The sequence below is a fragment of the Amblyomma maculatum genome, chromosome 1 (genome assembly GCF_055883805.1).
Source record: "Amblyomma maculatum isolate TAMU_Amacu chromosome 1, ASM5588380v1, whole genome shotgun sequence".
Lineage (NCBI taxonomy): Eukaryota > Metazoa > Arthropoda > Arachnida > Ixodida > Ixodidae > Amblyomma > Amblyomma maculatum.
Genome location: NC_139344.1, coordinates 303,737,394 through 303,753,287, shown reverse-complemented (window position 1 = coordinate 303,753,287; position 15,894 = coordinate 303,737,394). Strand labels below are relative to the sequence as shown.

The 15,894-nt window shown below is 45.8% G+C and overlaps 1 protein-coding gene across 4 annotated transcripts in view; it reads right to left on the bottom strand.

Moving 5' to 3' along the window:
* Suv3 (Suv3 RNA helicase) overlaps positions 1-15,603 on the bottom strand; it is a 75,252-nt gene extending 59,649 nt beyond the window's left edge. For 2 of the 4 annotated variants that reach the window (XM_084587390.1, XM_084587427.1), the window contains exons 1-6: positions 15,079-15,603; positions 14,821-14,898; positions 14,644-14,751; positions 14,465-14,579; positions 8,245-8,413; positions 2,395-2,506 (exon numbers count right to left, since the gene is read on the bottom strand). In XM_084587390.1, the coding sequence (XP_084443516.1) occupies positions 2,395-2,506; positions 8,245-8,413; positions 14,465-14,579; positions 14,644-14,751; positions 14,821-14,898; positions 15,079-15,403 (907 nt within the window). In that variant the 5' untranslated portion in view covers positions 15,404-15,603. The remainder of the gene's footprint in view (positions 1-2,394; positions 2,507-8,244; positions 8,414-14,464; positions 14,580-14,643; positions 14,752-14,820; positions 14,899-15,078) is intronic. The other 2 variants (XM_084587288.1, XM_084587339.1) reach the window with 2 other exon arrangements.
* Between the last annotated feature and the right edge of the window lie 291 nt (positions 15,604-15,894).

Here is a 15,894-nt window from a genome sequence, read left to right as displayed (position 1 = left end):
ATTGCACAAGCCTGGTTCGATTTATCACGCCGCGCTTGGGGCGGGCGTCATGATCACAGCAGCTGACCGCGTGCTTTCGTTGATTTATACATGCAAGGATAAACGACTCCCGCAAAAAAAAAAAAAAGGAAAAAAAAAAAAAAAACCCTGCCGTTTCTTAACGTCCGAACAGCACAACAATAAGAAAAGATGACTCGCAAAAAAAAAAAAAAAAAAAAAAAAATAATAATAATAATAATAATAAAAAAAAAAAAGAGAGAGAGAGCGCGCTGCTGCTTTTTAACGTCCGCAGGCGCCATAGCCACGTCAGCCGCTCAGCCGCCGTGCGCAGAGGATTCGCAACACACGCTGGGGAAAGCGTTCGACGCCCGTCTGCAAACGGGCTGAGCTGGCTTGGCGCATGCGTAGTGCGTGCTGAAGGAAAGAGATAGCTCGGCAAAAGGATGGGCACACCCACGCACATGGCTTGCAAACGTCATGTGTTGGCACGCGGGAAACGATAACTGCAAATGTCCGCTTTTGGGGAATGGGCGCGGCGCTGCCCACGCCAGCCGTCGCCAAACTGTCCCCTCATTCCTTCCGCGCGTGGCTTGAAAACGTCACGCGGCAAACGGCCAAGGGTGATTCGATCGTCTTTGGGGAAGGCACACTTTTCAGTGCATGGTGCAGAGTTCGATATATCGAACGACCGGTGAAATTAAGTTCGATATATGACGCGGCTTTCCTATACTTTTACATGGGATTTTCAAGGGGATATTCCGTGAGTTCGATATAACCAAAATTCAATATATCCGGGTTCGATATATCTGGGTTCGAATGTATATGAAATCCTGTAAAAATCAATACTGCCTTTTTCAGCAGGGTGTGCAATTCAAGTTTAATTTTATTCACAAATAAATAAGATGAACAATATTTGCCATTTTTCAGTTAGCCATTTATTTTTTTTCACCATATTCATATTCAATTCCTCTTCTATATACGAAGGGCCAGTTGGTCACACTTTCAAAGGTTGGCCACTGCCCTAGGTGGATCCTGCAAGCATCATACGTCGTATTTCCAACCAGTCTTAAGGTCTCTTCAATTTGGCTTGCACTGGCTGCATTCGTTCTGAAAAGTGCTGCAGCGGTGCCAGGCGGTCACGTGAGCGTGCAATGCCAGTTCCGACAATGGCGTGCGGTGGCAGCTGCCAAAACGAGTATGTAAGTGTAGGAATCTGCAACCTAGTAGATGCGTGCGCGCATCATGTATTGCGTGTGGTAACATGATCACGTCCAATTTCGAAGCCAGTTGCCGTAGGTCTACAGCACTCGATCGGAAAGTGACGACGACTAACAGTACGTTGACTGCAACCAATTGACCAATGTACTCGCGACTGCACGATCGTCATATCGGCCGATCTGCGATGCCATTATGTGCCTGGGTACGAGAGAAATAACATTACAAGCAGAATTGCCATGAGTATTAGTTTAAGTAAGACTGCCTAACGAGAGGCTTGATTGGTTTCCGCGGACTTCTGTCCAAAAGCGCTAGCTGCTGAAAAGACGCACATACCTCATTGCGCGCTCTCAGATGTCTATGTACTCCGTGGGCGACAAATTTGATGTCGCAGAGTCACTGCGCACGCTATCGTATGGTACACACACTTGGCCCGACAGAAACTCAGTCGATCGTAACTGATTTCTGTTCGCAGCTACTCGTCTTCTTAGGTCACAACACGACAAAAAAAAATACTACATAGGATAACGCGCGCGAAGGTGCCATGTCGCGGCCACGTACCACTACATATGTGGCTAGAACTACATGTAATACTGCCCCTCCATCAACAAATGCTAATCACCAGCATGCAAACCAACTACCCTGTATAGGCAACCATTCGCGGATTCGTTAGCAGCGAACCGTCCGGGTTCTGAAGGAGACAGACTTTACAAAGCTCTGCCGAGCGGCACGTACGCCATGCTGCACTTTTTCTGCACCTCTTCTGGAGTGAGTGCAGGATGGGCGAGAACTCGCGCACCTTGACAAAATGAGGATAGCGGTGCTGCACTATTTAACTGGTGCAGCCAAATCGAAGAGACCTCTAGTGAGGCCCTGTGCTACTATCATGGGGCTTTTGGGGTCGGTAACTGGCTGGCATACCTCCCCTTTAAGGAGAGTTTCTCAATACTTTGAAAACTGAATACCCAAGGAGCACTTTGACTGGTCGCAAGAAGGTGGGAGGCAGCACATGCCAAAAAAAGAAAAAATTGAGGCCCTTCATTCCTGCAAACATTTGGGTTGAATTCTACCAAAAAATGACAACGCTAGCATATACAACGAGCCAAGTGATTAATAATTACTCAAGCCACTTATTCGAGAAAACAAGCAAATTCTAAACATATAGAGAGATTTACTCACAAGGGGTGTGAACTGTGGCCATTTCAACCGTGCAGGCCACATGGGAAGCAGGCTGACCATCAGGAAGTGCATACCTGCGCTCCTCCCCTGTCACCAGGTCACATGGCGTGCCCTGTTAATGGTTTTGGCATTGCATCATTAAGCAGTTTTTGCTTTGAGCTGCACGGGCCATCTCGTACGGGATTGTAAGAGGGGGATATAAGTAGACATATATATGGAGTCAACAGATATTCAAGGCTGTAAGTTGGAAGGGGTCAACACTTTTTCCAATAAATATAAATCGGCAGTGAGCAAACCAATCTGTTGAGAACCCTTCCGGTGACAAGGTTAACCCAGATCAGCCAGTCCAGTGGCTTCGGGATCCCTGCGTGCCCAACCATTTCCTATTTGGAGCAGCGCTGCGTTCCGACACTACCATTCACCCGTGCAACGTGCATGTTGCCCTATTTTCCTTGTTTTCCTTTTGGTGCCCATTTTGCCACATCAATCTGTCAAGCTAGCACAGAAAAGAATGGCAACTGGTTGGCACTGTCGACATCCAACTAGATTCATTTTATTAAGACGACCTTCGAGAGGACACATTTGATAACACCTAGCACCGTTAATTCATATCAGCAGGAGAGTAGACACCTCATGTCACATATGAGCTCGTTATGTAGCGTTTATCAAATTTGCAGTAATAATAAACACTCTACTGACCGTTCTTGCCTAGCTTATATTGTTTTCTTTCAGTAGCAGCCGTAGAGGCAGTACGATAGTCCATCAATCCCAGCAAGAATCGCATGTACACAGGGACATGGACTGATACACACCCTTTAAAACTCCTTTGTGTCTGGGAGTATATGAATATAAGCCATTTGTGTTTCACCCTTTTTAATTCAAGAATGCATTCAATGGCTACCTTTTCAGCTCCCATTATCTGTCACGGTTCCATACACCAAGGCAGGTGGAAATCCTGAACGGTTACTGAGGATTTTCAGAAATTCTCATGTGCTGTTGTTCTAAGTGTTACTTCAAAATAATGTCAGGTGAATAAGTATTAACTGTGAATAGTCTTTAATCGTTTACTACCTCCAATAATGATATTACGAAGGCACAATATTGTTAGTCTGCGAAAACTTCTAGCCGGTACCAAGAATTACCGCTGCTAGACCAGTGGCGCCATCTAACACTTATGTCTGAATTACGTTAATGGCACCAGATGGTGCCACTTGTCTAAAAAGTAGCCATATACTCCGTTAATCAGGTTCATGTGCTTGAACAACCATTTTTCCTTTTTATATCCCACTCGTCAACTGCCACTTATGCAGCTAAGATGCTATGACCTATGGTTATTGTAAATAACCCACTTCAAGTCACTACCAGAAACGCATCTTGCACTGATTACATCTTTGCTCGACACATCAATGTACTATGTGTGTTACTTTGGTATCACATGTTACATTTCCTCACGATCTGTATTTCGTTGATTTCAAATGAACGTGCACGCACGCATTCCTGCAGTGGAATAATCTAAGTGTAGCACGGATTAAACCGCGAATGTTTTTTTCTTAATTTCTTTTTAGTAGCATGCCAGCTTAACAACCACGCAAACCATGCAGAAGAGGATGTTGAACGCGTCATCTGCGATGCCCTTGAAGATGTGCCCTACCTTTTCACTTTCCAGCATGAAGCTGTTCGCCTTGCGACACAACGCGAGCATGTCAACTCCGTTGGGTATTGGTCGCAAGACGAAAGTTCGGTTTTGGCTGCGAGAGCTCGTCCGATGGGCTTCCCGAACAAGTCTTGAAGCTTTTGCTAGCAAATTTCCCAGGTCACCAGCTCTTGTTCTCAATTTTGGAACCACGTGCAAGCGGTTCCCGTCAAATAGAAAATGAGATTCGATGGTCGCTCCCAGTTATTGTTCTTGCTGCAGCGCTCGTATTCATCCAGCCAATCGTCAACATCTGTCTCGTCTTCACCATTAAAGATGGAGGGGTGGCGGATTTTTGTGAGGACGAGTGGCTGCGCCGATGTTGCTGCGGTGGTAGGAGCTGCCTCAGAGGTCATAGTGGCTGTTGTTGACATTGTGATCCAAGGTAGGTGGCGGCCACTGCTCAAATCCAGCTTTTGGCTGCTTAAATAGACTTATCTGTGCACACAGGGATCTTTAGTCACCTCCACCAAGATGACACGTGGCAAGGTTAGTCCAAGAAGAATAGTCCAAGATGACACAGCACACAGCACACAGACACAAAGGAATAACCTTGCACTCGGTTGAAGACACACGATATGGCCGGCGTCTAACTATGCCTGATCCGTTGGTGTGGATGCGATGCATTGCTGCAGCGGTCTGACCCAATGCGCCGGAATTGATGTCGAATGAGTCTGCGTGCTTGTTCAATACAGCAAGCAATGTGTCTGTCTGGTCTGCTATCAGGTCGGTGCTGATCGTGTGGCGAAGTGCTGCACTGAGCAAGGCAGGGGATGAATCAGAGCGATCGGAGCTGGAAATGGGAAGAAGAGTGACAGGCTGGGCGGAAGCAACTGATGCAACAGTAGAGCCGCGGCGCAGAAGAATGGGCTCTAATGTGGTACTGAAGGCGGCGAGAAGAGAAGAACTGCTGGAGAAGCGAAGAAGGAACACGATGATGATAATACCTCTTGACAGGAGATGAGGGCTGGGTGTAATCAGGACGTCGCCATCGGTGACGGTGTCAGAAGTCACAGATAGAATATTTTCGTTGCCCGGATAGAGGACGTGATCGGCAAGCATAACTAAGCGGGAGGAAGGTGATCCTCTATCAGCAACAATGTTGTATTCAGTGACCTCAAGAGTGGGAGAGAACACGTAATCACTGCTGAGGCATTTTGGAGGAAATCGCAGCCAAAGATGAGTTGATGGACACAGGAGGATAGGACAGCAAACTCAATGAAGTGCAAGATGTCGTCAATGGTGACTCGGGCTGTACACACTCCACAAGGGTTAATATTCTCTCCATTTGCAGCATGTAAAGGAGGACTGGTGTAAGGAGAACGCACTTTACGGAGTTTTAAACACAAGTCAAGCTTCATAATGAAAATAGCAGCGCCGGTATCAATTAAAGCTTACAGTACATTTCCTTCAACGAATACAGTCAACATGTTGGATGGGAGCAGAGGAGGAATCGGAGCGACAGAGGCGGTGCAGTTTTACCTCCGGAAACTGCACAGGTTAGTTCTCCGTGTGGCAGGCAGAAACTGAAGATGGAGGGCGAAGGTGCGATGAAATCCGGCGAAAGGGTGATGGGGAGCGACGGCGCGATGGCCGTGCTGTCATAGACCGGTCAGGGGAAGTCGACAGAGAGGAAGAGCGACAGAGGTCATTGTCGGCGTAATACTGGCGAGGAGGAAGCTGGTATGCGCCGTCATGTCGAACGTACCCGTAGCTTGCACGCTAATCTCGCAGCGGTCGGCGACAGACGCGTGTAACATGGCCGCGAATGCCGCAGTAGAAACAAACTGGACAAGGTGGGAGAGGCCGCCAATTACCATACGCTGGTTATGGGACAGGGCAGCGAGGCTGGGTGGCACAGGCGCGTGATGGGTAGGAGGACAAGGAGGGGGTGCCGCAGTGACTTCAGCATACGTCGGAACGTAGGGAGGGGCTGGTGGTTCTCTAGCCATGGGACGAGTGAATGAAGCAAGCTCCTCCTTGATAATGCCACGCAACTCAGGAGATTGAACAGGTGGGCGTGAGAAAGCAGGCACCGACGAAATATCATTGTGGAGCTCTTCCCGTATAATAGAGCAGATCATGGTGCACAGGTCAGCTTCGGAAGTTTGGCTCGGAGTTGTTGAGCTGGCGCAACTGTAGGTAGTCAAGTCGCTGGAAAGTGGCACGAATGTCTGCTACCGTGACAGGATTCTGGGCAGCTAGAGCAGCGTAGGCAAAAGAGCCAATTTTAAAATATGACCAACACGTTCACCTTCAACCATGGCACTGTTGATTGGCCGGCAAAGGGCGAGTACGTCCTCAATGTAGGATGTGTATGTCTCTCCTGGAAGCTGCACACGGGTCTCTAGCTTCTTTTGGAAAGAGGCCGGACCAGCACCAACAGTTCCAAAGATCTGGCGGATCTGTGTCGTGAACTGAAGCCAGTCAGGAATGGCGTCCTCATGGTTGAGGAACCACGCCTTAGCCACGTCACAGAGGTAAAACGAGACGTTTAGTAGCTTCATAGAAGAGTCCCAGCCGTTAAAAGTGCTGACCCGATCGTACTGTTGTAGCCAGTCTTCGACATCGTCACCCCGGAGACCGGCGAAAACAGGAGGGTCACGCTGACGAGAGGTAACTGACCATATATAAAAGACATTGGGCTTGTTGAAAAGCTATAGTTTCACGCATTTTTCACACTATGGACTTGGTGCACTCGCAGGTCGTTATCACGCATTTGTCATGCTGTGAACTTCTTAAGCCCATTTGTCAGACTATGCATCTCACCACTTGAATGTTAGACATTACTCGACGATGCAACTTAGTACGCATTTAATGATCGCATTCCATGTTTTTTTTTTTTTTTCAACACCTCTCCCATTCCACCTTTCTTTCCCCAATTCCATTTCTTACAAAGAGTACCATGTCAGGAAATCTTAAATGCCTGCTAAGCTCTCTGCTTTTCATTAAAGAGTCCTCCCTTGCATTCATAAATGCCATCAAGGCAGACTTTGGAGAAGACAAACTGTCCAAGAATTAGGGAAATTAAAAACTGGGGGACGTTGAACTTGACCTTTAAAGGTACACTAAACAGAATCCCTGTGCATCGCTGGTGCAATACGCTCTCATCAACATAGCGTGCTTCCAATGCTTGCATCAATAGTTTGTTATGCTCCGTTCTGTCAAAATGCCACTTGCACCATAGCCAGAAACACTTAGGGTGCCTTGACAGATAGAGGATTTTCATGAGGTTAGCCTCACAAAAGCAAAGAGTGTTTTTACTGTTTAATTTATGACTATGTTGGCTGCGACTAAAGCACTAAACAAAAGCAAAAACAACATTTCTCTGCAAAATATTGTTTTTGCTTACCTGAGACCCTGCAGGGTTGCACAATGGCACTATCCTGGTGAGAATGAGTGTTGCCTGATACGGGAGACAAAAATGGCAATTCACAGAGATGCCCATGAACTCCCAGTGCCCATAATTTTTCAATGTTGACAATGCCCAATTTTCTGCAGAATGGGGCCTTTAATGCCACTGCATTAAAATATGCAAAGCACTATCAAGCACTCTTGGCATTGTTGTTGTTAGAAAATTGCGTGACAAATTTTTTTAGCACAGGTTTCAATCGAAGCATAATTTAAGCCACGCTTTGGTCCAGGTGGTGCAAGTGAATAGCCCACTTAGCATGAGCGCTTGGCCAGCCCTTTCTATATTTTCAGTTAAACCTAGTGCAGTCTCTGAGAGTCGTTGCATTTCTGCATCCTTTATTCATTGTCAACTGAGGTTGGCCATCAGAAGGTGTGTTATTTCATGTTGCGTAAAACATATCACGGATTAGTTTTGTTGAAAGTGAATCTGCACTAAGGTGCAACACTGAGACCAACCAACACAACAGCAAAATAATTTTCAAACAGAGAAACAAGATTGGGCAACCAATCTAACTGTGCCTTATCTTGGCACTAAAAGCAAACGTATTCAATGGTAACAACAAGCCCGTATCTGGACGGTGAAGATAAAGGTGAAAAAACACTGTCAAGTCACAGGGCAAGCTTCCAACATTTGTATTGTTTGAAAATGACTGTCCATACCCGTGTTTGTCATATATGACAACCCAATTAAGAAAAATAAAATCTAAAAATTATTGCAAAGTCAATATTGGTGAGGAACCTACCTTCTCATTAGTCTTCTGAAAAACCTCTACTGCAAGCATCTTCAAAGGTCCACAATAAAGGCCAGAATTTGCAGTTTGGAAACGCTCGAGGGCAGCATGTGTTTTGCCGCTGTTGGTGGGCCCAGCATGAAAAATAACTTTCCGCTGTATAGCACGCGCTTCAGGATACCTGGTAAATGAAAGTGGTATTTAGTATTCGAAACTCCTCTTGTCCTCCGGCAACCATATTCATGCACCGATGCCTTGCAGGCCAACAACCTCCTGCAATGAAAATATTTTACAATAGCAAAGCATCTAAGGAGTTCTAGTGGGAGCCAGCTGCCTAGGCAAGCACATCCTTACAGCAAGAAACAACACAAGATGACAATAATAACCTCCTTTGTCGGTCATAACATGCGTAAAAAGAAGTGAATGAGCTATTAAGCAAAGTCATTATAATATACACCTTCATGCGAGACCATTACGAAAGTTTTATTGTCAAAAGTCTCAACCCCAATCCAGAAAGGATCACATCACTACTGCACTGTTTTAACCCGTTTATGCACCTTCACACTACAAACAATGCAAATGAAAGCCCTAGACACAACCTTTTCATCATCATTAGCCGGACCACTTCAGGGTCTTTCATATTTGCTTCAATTAACCTAGTCCTGTGCTAGCTGCATCCAATTGACCCTTGCGAACTTCTTAACCTCATCTACCCACCTAATTTTCTGCCACCCCTTACTAAGTTTTCCTTCCTTTGGAATCCACCTTAAGCGACCATCGCTTATCCTCTCTTCGAACTACATGTCCTGCCCATGCCCATTTCTTCTTCTTGATTTCCACTAGAATGTCAGTAACTTGAGTTACTTCTCTAACCCACTCTGCACGCTTCCTATCTCTTAACCTTACCCCGACCATTTTTTGTTCCATAGCCCTCTATGTTGTCCTCAGCTTAAGTAGAACCCTTTTTGTTAGCCTCCATGTTCCAGCCCCATAACTGAGTACAGGTAAGATGCAACTGTTATATACTTTCCTCTTGAGCAATACTAGTAAGCTGCTAATAATAATGTGCGAGTGCGTTCTATCCCAATCTTGTTTGCCTGGTTATTTCTTTTTCGCGGTCCAGCTCTGCTGTTACTACCTGTCCTAAGTAGACATATTCGCCTACCACTCCCAGCTCTTCACTATCTAAACTGCTGTTCCTTTCCCAGGCTGCTCAACATTAGACTTATATTAATCTTTAGGCCTACCTTTTTTCTTTGACTGTCTAGGTCATCAATCATTCTTTGCATTTCATCCAGTTATTTAGCAAGGCAATGTCATCAGCAAATTGCAGATTACCAAGGTATTCTCCATCAACCCTTATCCCTAACTGCTCCCATTCAGAAAGTGAATACTTCCTCTAAGCAAGCTGTAAATAGCACTGGGAGATTGTGCCTCCTTGCATAACACATTTCTTAACTGGAATTTTATTACTCGTTATGCAGAATACGGTGGTTGCTGTGCAGTCACTATAAATATTTTCCAGTACTTTTACACATGGCTCACCTACACTCCGATTTCGGAATGCCTGCATGACTGCCGAGGTTTCTATCAAGTCAAATGCTTTCTCGTAGTCAATGAATGCTATGTATAGAGGCTGGTTAAAATCCGAGCACTTTTCTATCATCCAATTGATAGTATGGACATGATTGATGGTACTGTACCCTTTCTAAAAACCTGCTTGGTCTTTTGCTTGACTGCAGTCTAAGGTAGTCCTGATCCTATTGGCGATTACCTTAGTAAATACCTTGTATGTAACAGATAGTAAGCTGACTGGTCTGCAATTTTTCAAGGCCTTGGCGTCCCCTTTCTTATAAATTAAGATAATGTTAGCATTCTTCCATGATTCCGGTACTTTCAATGGCATCAGACATTGCGTATACAGGGTGGCCAGTTTTTCTAGCACTATATCCCCCCCCCCCCCCCTCTTTCAACAAATCTGTAGTTAACTGATACTCCCCAGCTGCTTTCCCCTTTTCATAGCTTTTAAGGCTTTCTTAATCTCATTCTTCGTTACTGGCAGAATGTCTGATTGCTCTTCACTACAGCCAATTTTTGTCCCGACTACTTTGGCTACTGTAGAGGTCCGTATAGAACTCCTCGGCTACCTTGATTATCTCGTACATGTTAATAATGACACTGCCCACCTTGTCCTTCAGTGCATACATCTGATTTTGAAGCGAAAAGCTTCACTAGGTTAGTCAACACCGGGTCTGGCGTGTGATCACTTTTAGCCATAGCGGCACATGCGTGAACTCGCCGAATGACGTCACCAAGAGAGGCGCAGGTGTTTGAAGTGAAAAGCTTCACTACGAGGGTCAGAGCTGTGCTTCGCATATGCCGTGACGTCACAGCCAAGGCCAAATGCACAGCCCCTTCACCAAGCTCTGCCGCCATTGCCAAGCAATGCTTAACAGGTGTGCGACTCCTCCTCATTAAAAAAAAATATGGTATCCATCCAGGAATCAAACCTCCATTCCTTGAATCCCCAGCCGAGCGTTTTACTGCTGTGCCACGCCGCGGGTCGTGAAGCGCTGCTCATAATTCTGCTTGTGTACAGTGAGGATGATAGCGGGATTCCGCGCGACAGATACTGCAATTGGCGCGCAATTTGAAAGTACCAGACTAAAACGGTTATGTCACTCAATTAGAATGTGACGTCACCCATCTGCCGTCAGCTATGAGGACCAAGTGGGAACGAGTGCGCTCCAACGCCGCCGGACGGCGCTTCTTGCTTTCCACGAGTGACAGATGCTGCGCCTTTCCTTTCTTGTCAAGGAATTATAGAACGCCGGCGAACTTAGACGCGCTCGACACGAAAGCCAAGGAGAGTTTAGCTGCTGACGAACAAAACGGCGCAAAAGACTGGAGAAATTAACTTCTTCTAATCCCAAGGTTGTCACTGCTTTCCGCTACGTATATCCAGGCATCGCAGAGCTAAGCCATGTTTATTTTTGTTTTGCCTATGCCTCATTTCCTCTTTACCGCTTTCAGGCTACGACCGTTCTTTAGAGCATGCTCAATTTTCCCCATGTTATACTTCTTTATGTAGGCCACTTTGCGCATACTGATTACCTTTAATATCTCTCCCAGTTCTATCCAGTCTGTTGGGTCGGAGGCTTTCATACTTTGACGCTTCTTAATCAAATCTTTCATCTCCTTAGATAGTTTACCAGTACTCTCTCCAACTATCCTACTGCCTGCTCCTACCGCACACTCAGTAATGATATCTCTGAAATTATTGTTCATTGCTTCTAGGCTAAGGTCGGTTCATCAGTTAGCGCTGAATATCTATTCTCCAGCGAGATCCTGAATTCTTCTACCTTTCCCCTTACCGCTAATTCGTTGACCTCTACATCCCTAATTTGTTCCCTTGCCTCTTCAAATCCAGATTAATTCGAGACTTTACCATCCTGTGGCTACTGCATTGAACCGCTCCACTAACTCTACATCGTGAACCATTTCAGGATTAGAACACATTATGAAGTCAATTTTATTCTTAGTCTCCCCATTAGGGCTTTTGCATGTCCACTTGCAGTTCTTCCCTATGCTGAAGAAGGTATTAATGATTCTTTAAGTTATTGCTTTCAGCTAACTCAACTAATAACTCTACCCCTGCTATTCCTTGACCCAATGCCACAGTTACCCACTGCCTGGTCTCCAGCTTGCTTTTTACCTACCTTGCCATTGAAGTCTCCCATCAGTGTTTTTACTTTCCCCATTCGACATCTTCGCAAAGGTTTCAACTGCCTGGTCATCATGACTAAATGTTGGCGTGTAGGCCTGTACGACCTTTGCTTATACCGTTTATTAAGCTTAATTACGATGCATACCACCCTCTCATTAATGCTAAGAACTCATCTACCATCATCAGCAGCAGCCTGACTATACCCACTGCAGGGCGAAGGCCTCTCCCATATTTCTCCACTTAACCCGATTCTGTGCTAGTTGCACCCACTTGACCCCTGCGAATTTCTTAATCTCATCCGCCCACCTAACTTTCTGCCGCCCCCTGTTATGCTTTCCTTCCCTTGGAATCCAGTTTGTTACCCTCAGCGACCATCGATTATCCTCTCTTCGCACTACATGTCCTGCCCATGTCCATTTCTTCTTCTTAATTTCCACTAGAATGTCGGTAACTTGAGTTATTTCTCTGACCCACTCTGCACGCTTCCTATCTCTTAATGTTACCCCTACCATTTTGCGTTCCATAGCCCTCTGGGTTGTCCTCAATTTAAGCAGAACTCTCTTGGTTAGCCTCCACGTTTCAGCCCCATAGGCGAGTACAGGCAAGATGCAACTGTTGTATACTTTCCTCTTGAGCGATACCGGTAAGCTGCTAGTCATAATCTGCAAGTGATTGCCAAATGCGCTCCATCCCAATCTTATTCTTCTTGTTATTTCCTTTTCATGGTCCGGATCTGCAGTTACTACCTGTCCTAAGTAGACATATTCGCCTACTACTTCCAGTACTTTGCTACCTAATGTAAACTACTGTTCCTTCCCGAGGCTGTTGAACATTACCTTAGTCTTCTGCATATTGATTTTCAAGCCTACCTTTCTACTTTTCCTGTCTAGGTCATAAATCATTATTTGCAGTTCATCCCCCGAGTTGCTTAGCAAGGCAATGTCATCAGCAAATTGCAGATTACTGAGGTATTCTCCATCTACCCTTATCCCTAACTGCTCCCATTCCAAGTCTCTGAATACTTCCTCTAAGCAAGCTGTGAATAGTATTGGGGAGATTGTCTCTCCTTGCCTAACACCTTTCTTTATCGGAATTTTGTTACTTTCTTTATGCAGAACTATGGTTGCTGTGCAGTCACTATATATATCTTCCAGCACTTTCACGTACGGCTTGTCTACCCCCTGATTTCGCAATGCCTGCATCACCGCCGAGGTTTCAACTGAGTCAAATGCTTTTTCGTAATCAATGAATGCTATGTATAAGGGCTGGTTATATTCAGAGCATTTTTCTGTCACCTGATTGATGGTATGGATATGATCGATAGTAGAGTACCATTTCCGAAACCCTGCTTGATCCTTTGCTTGATTGCAGTCTAAGGTTGCCCTGATTCTATTAGCGATTACCTTAGTAAATACCTTATATGTAACAGACAGTAAGCTGGTTGGTCTGTAATTTTTAAGGTCCTTAGAGTCCCCTTTCTTATGAATGAGGATAATGTTTGCATTCTTCCATGGTTCCGGTATCGTCGATGACACCAGGCACTGCGTATTACAGGGTGGCCAGTTTTTCTAGCACGATATCCCCCCCCCCCCACCCCCCCGTCTTTCAGCAAATCTGTAGTTCTCTGATCCTCTGCAGCTGATTTCCCCCTTTTCATAGTTTCTAGTGCTTTCTTGACCTCGTCCTTCGTCACTGATGGAACGTCTGACTGTTTTTCCCTACCGCCAATCTCATTATGGTCCTGACTACTTTGGCTACTGTAGAGATTTGTATAGAACTCCTCGGCTACTTTGACTACCTTGTCCATATTCGTGATGACGTTGCCCGCCTTGTCCCTTATCGCATACATCTGGTTTTTGCCTATGCCTTGTCACGAAGCTATATGCTTTGTGACAAGGAAAACCTACTCCTAGTTCTCGCTTCTCCAGTAAATCTCAACGCCATACATGTCTGCCCTTCAGTACAGTATATGACGCATTTGACCTCCTAACCTCGCTAAACCCTACGGCATCCCTTTTCATACCTTCTAGTTCCTCTAACAGCACTGCTAAACTAGCCTCTGTAGCAAGGGTTCAAGCATTAAACATTGCCGGGATCAGTTTCCAATGGCGGCCTGTCTAGAGGCAGAAATTCTTAGCACCCTCCCCTGCGTCACAAGTCTGACCGCAGCCGTAGTTAGTTGCTCCGCAGCTGCCGGGCACTGAGGGCCGGGGTTTACTAGAGAATTCATAAGAGGTTGTGGCCAATTACTGCACCAGGGTGGCTAAATCCTGTTCTAATGAAGGAGTGCATTTCCGGGTGTTCACTGGCATCAGGTCGCACCCCAAACTTGTTTGTGCAATTCCATACGACACGTAAATTTTCTTTTAAACCAGTGGAGAATTGCGCAGCACCAAGATTCGAGCCACAGTCCTCTTGCATGCAGGGTGGATGTTGTACTTCCACTCCACCGCTGCCTCCAATTATACTGGCACTAAAAACCATCAGACAATGTTGAAAGGTTACCAGTTCGCAGGCAGCCTGAGATCACTGATCTTCTGCAGCTCCTCCATACATTCCAAATGAGGGAATATTTGCTTCGCATGCTGAAGAAAATAAGGAACTAGATCGTCCAGGTGCCCTGCATGCGATCAATCCAATCAGGCATACATGAACCAAAATCAATGCGAAACTGGAATACGCACTGCCTCCTTGAAGAAGATCACTGAAGACAATGTGCAAGTCAGCAGGCAGCTGCTCAGACTCCATGCAGTAGCGTCGAAAGCTGACAAAAGCTTGGTGAAACAACCGAGCTGCAAGAAAATGTATCCTCGAGGCTTCTCGGCCAAAGTAAGGCAAGCAAAAGATAAACATCTCCTTACCATCAAGACCATTCTCTTCGCTCCACTTTACAACCTCTGGACGCTTACTGAATTGGTTTAAGAACTTTAGAAGGTCCTCTGGAAATCAACAAAACACGGGCTTAGAAGTGAAATCAACAAAGCGTACCAGACAGACACTTCGGGGCAAGAAATGTAGGCGCGTGAGCTTCTGCTCATCGTGCAATGCTTGCGCTCTCACAGTGGCTGCCCAAGCAAGAGCCAGTCAAGTTGCTTTGACTGCTTAACCGTTTTACTTACCTTTCTTGAGCTTGGTTGTGAGCTCCTCTCCTACATTGATATCATCCGGGTTGTTAGACACCTTTACTGGAACCGGCATGAACAATGACGACACGCTGCCCTTCGTGCTTTTATGGCGGATGCTTTTCACAAGATGAGCATACTGCAAATGTCTTGATAACGAAGAAGAGCGTAAAGTACCAGGCGCCGCCGCGATTTGCAGTGATGTGTCGCACAAGGCACGCGTCGTACAACGGCACACGGTGCTCTGAATGGACAATTTTAAGAAATGCATTTTGTTTTCTAATACGCCTGTGACCGTATCACACATCGTAAGTGGCCGCATGTCATTTCAAAAAAGAAAACCATGGTGCAAAAAGCAACCTCATGATGTCCTCATGAGGGTGACACAATTTTCACAGCATCCTGCACGTTCCCGTAAAGCCAATGTAGAATATTTCTAGGGACCCTACCCTAGCCAATGGGGACGCTTTTTCTATGGTTCGAAGCACGTGGTTCGAAGCTTCGAAATGGCTTGCACTGGCTAGTTCTGAATAGTGCTGCAGCGGTGCCAGACGGTCACGTGAGCGTGCAGAGCCAGTTCCGACACCGGTGTGCGTGCAAGTTCACACACATTCGATACGGTTTGCTGTAAATACATTTTACTTTGCCACGTTGCCGCATAATAACGTTAATTCTTGCAATCGTTATGACTGTTGTTAGATTTGGCAATAGTTTTGCGGTGTACTAAGCCACTATGCCAGCCACACAACCTACACAGAGCGTTGTCGCCGTTTCGCTCGGTTCGCGCTGTCGCGTGCATGCTGCTGTGTACTT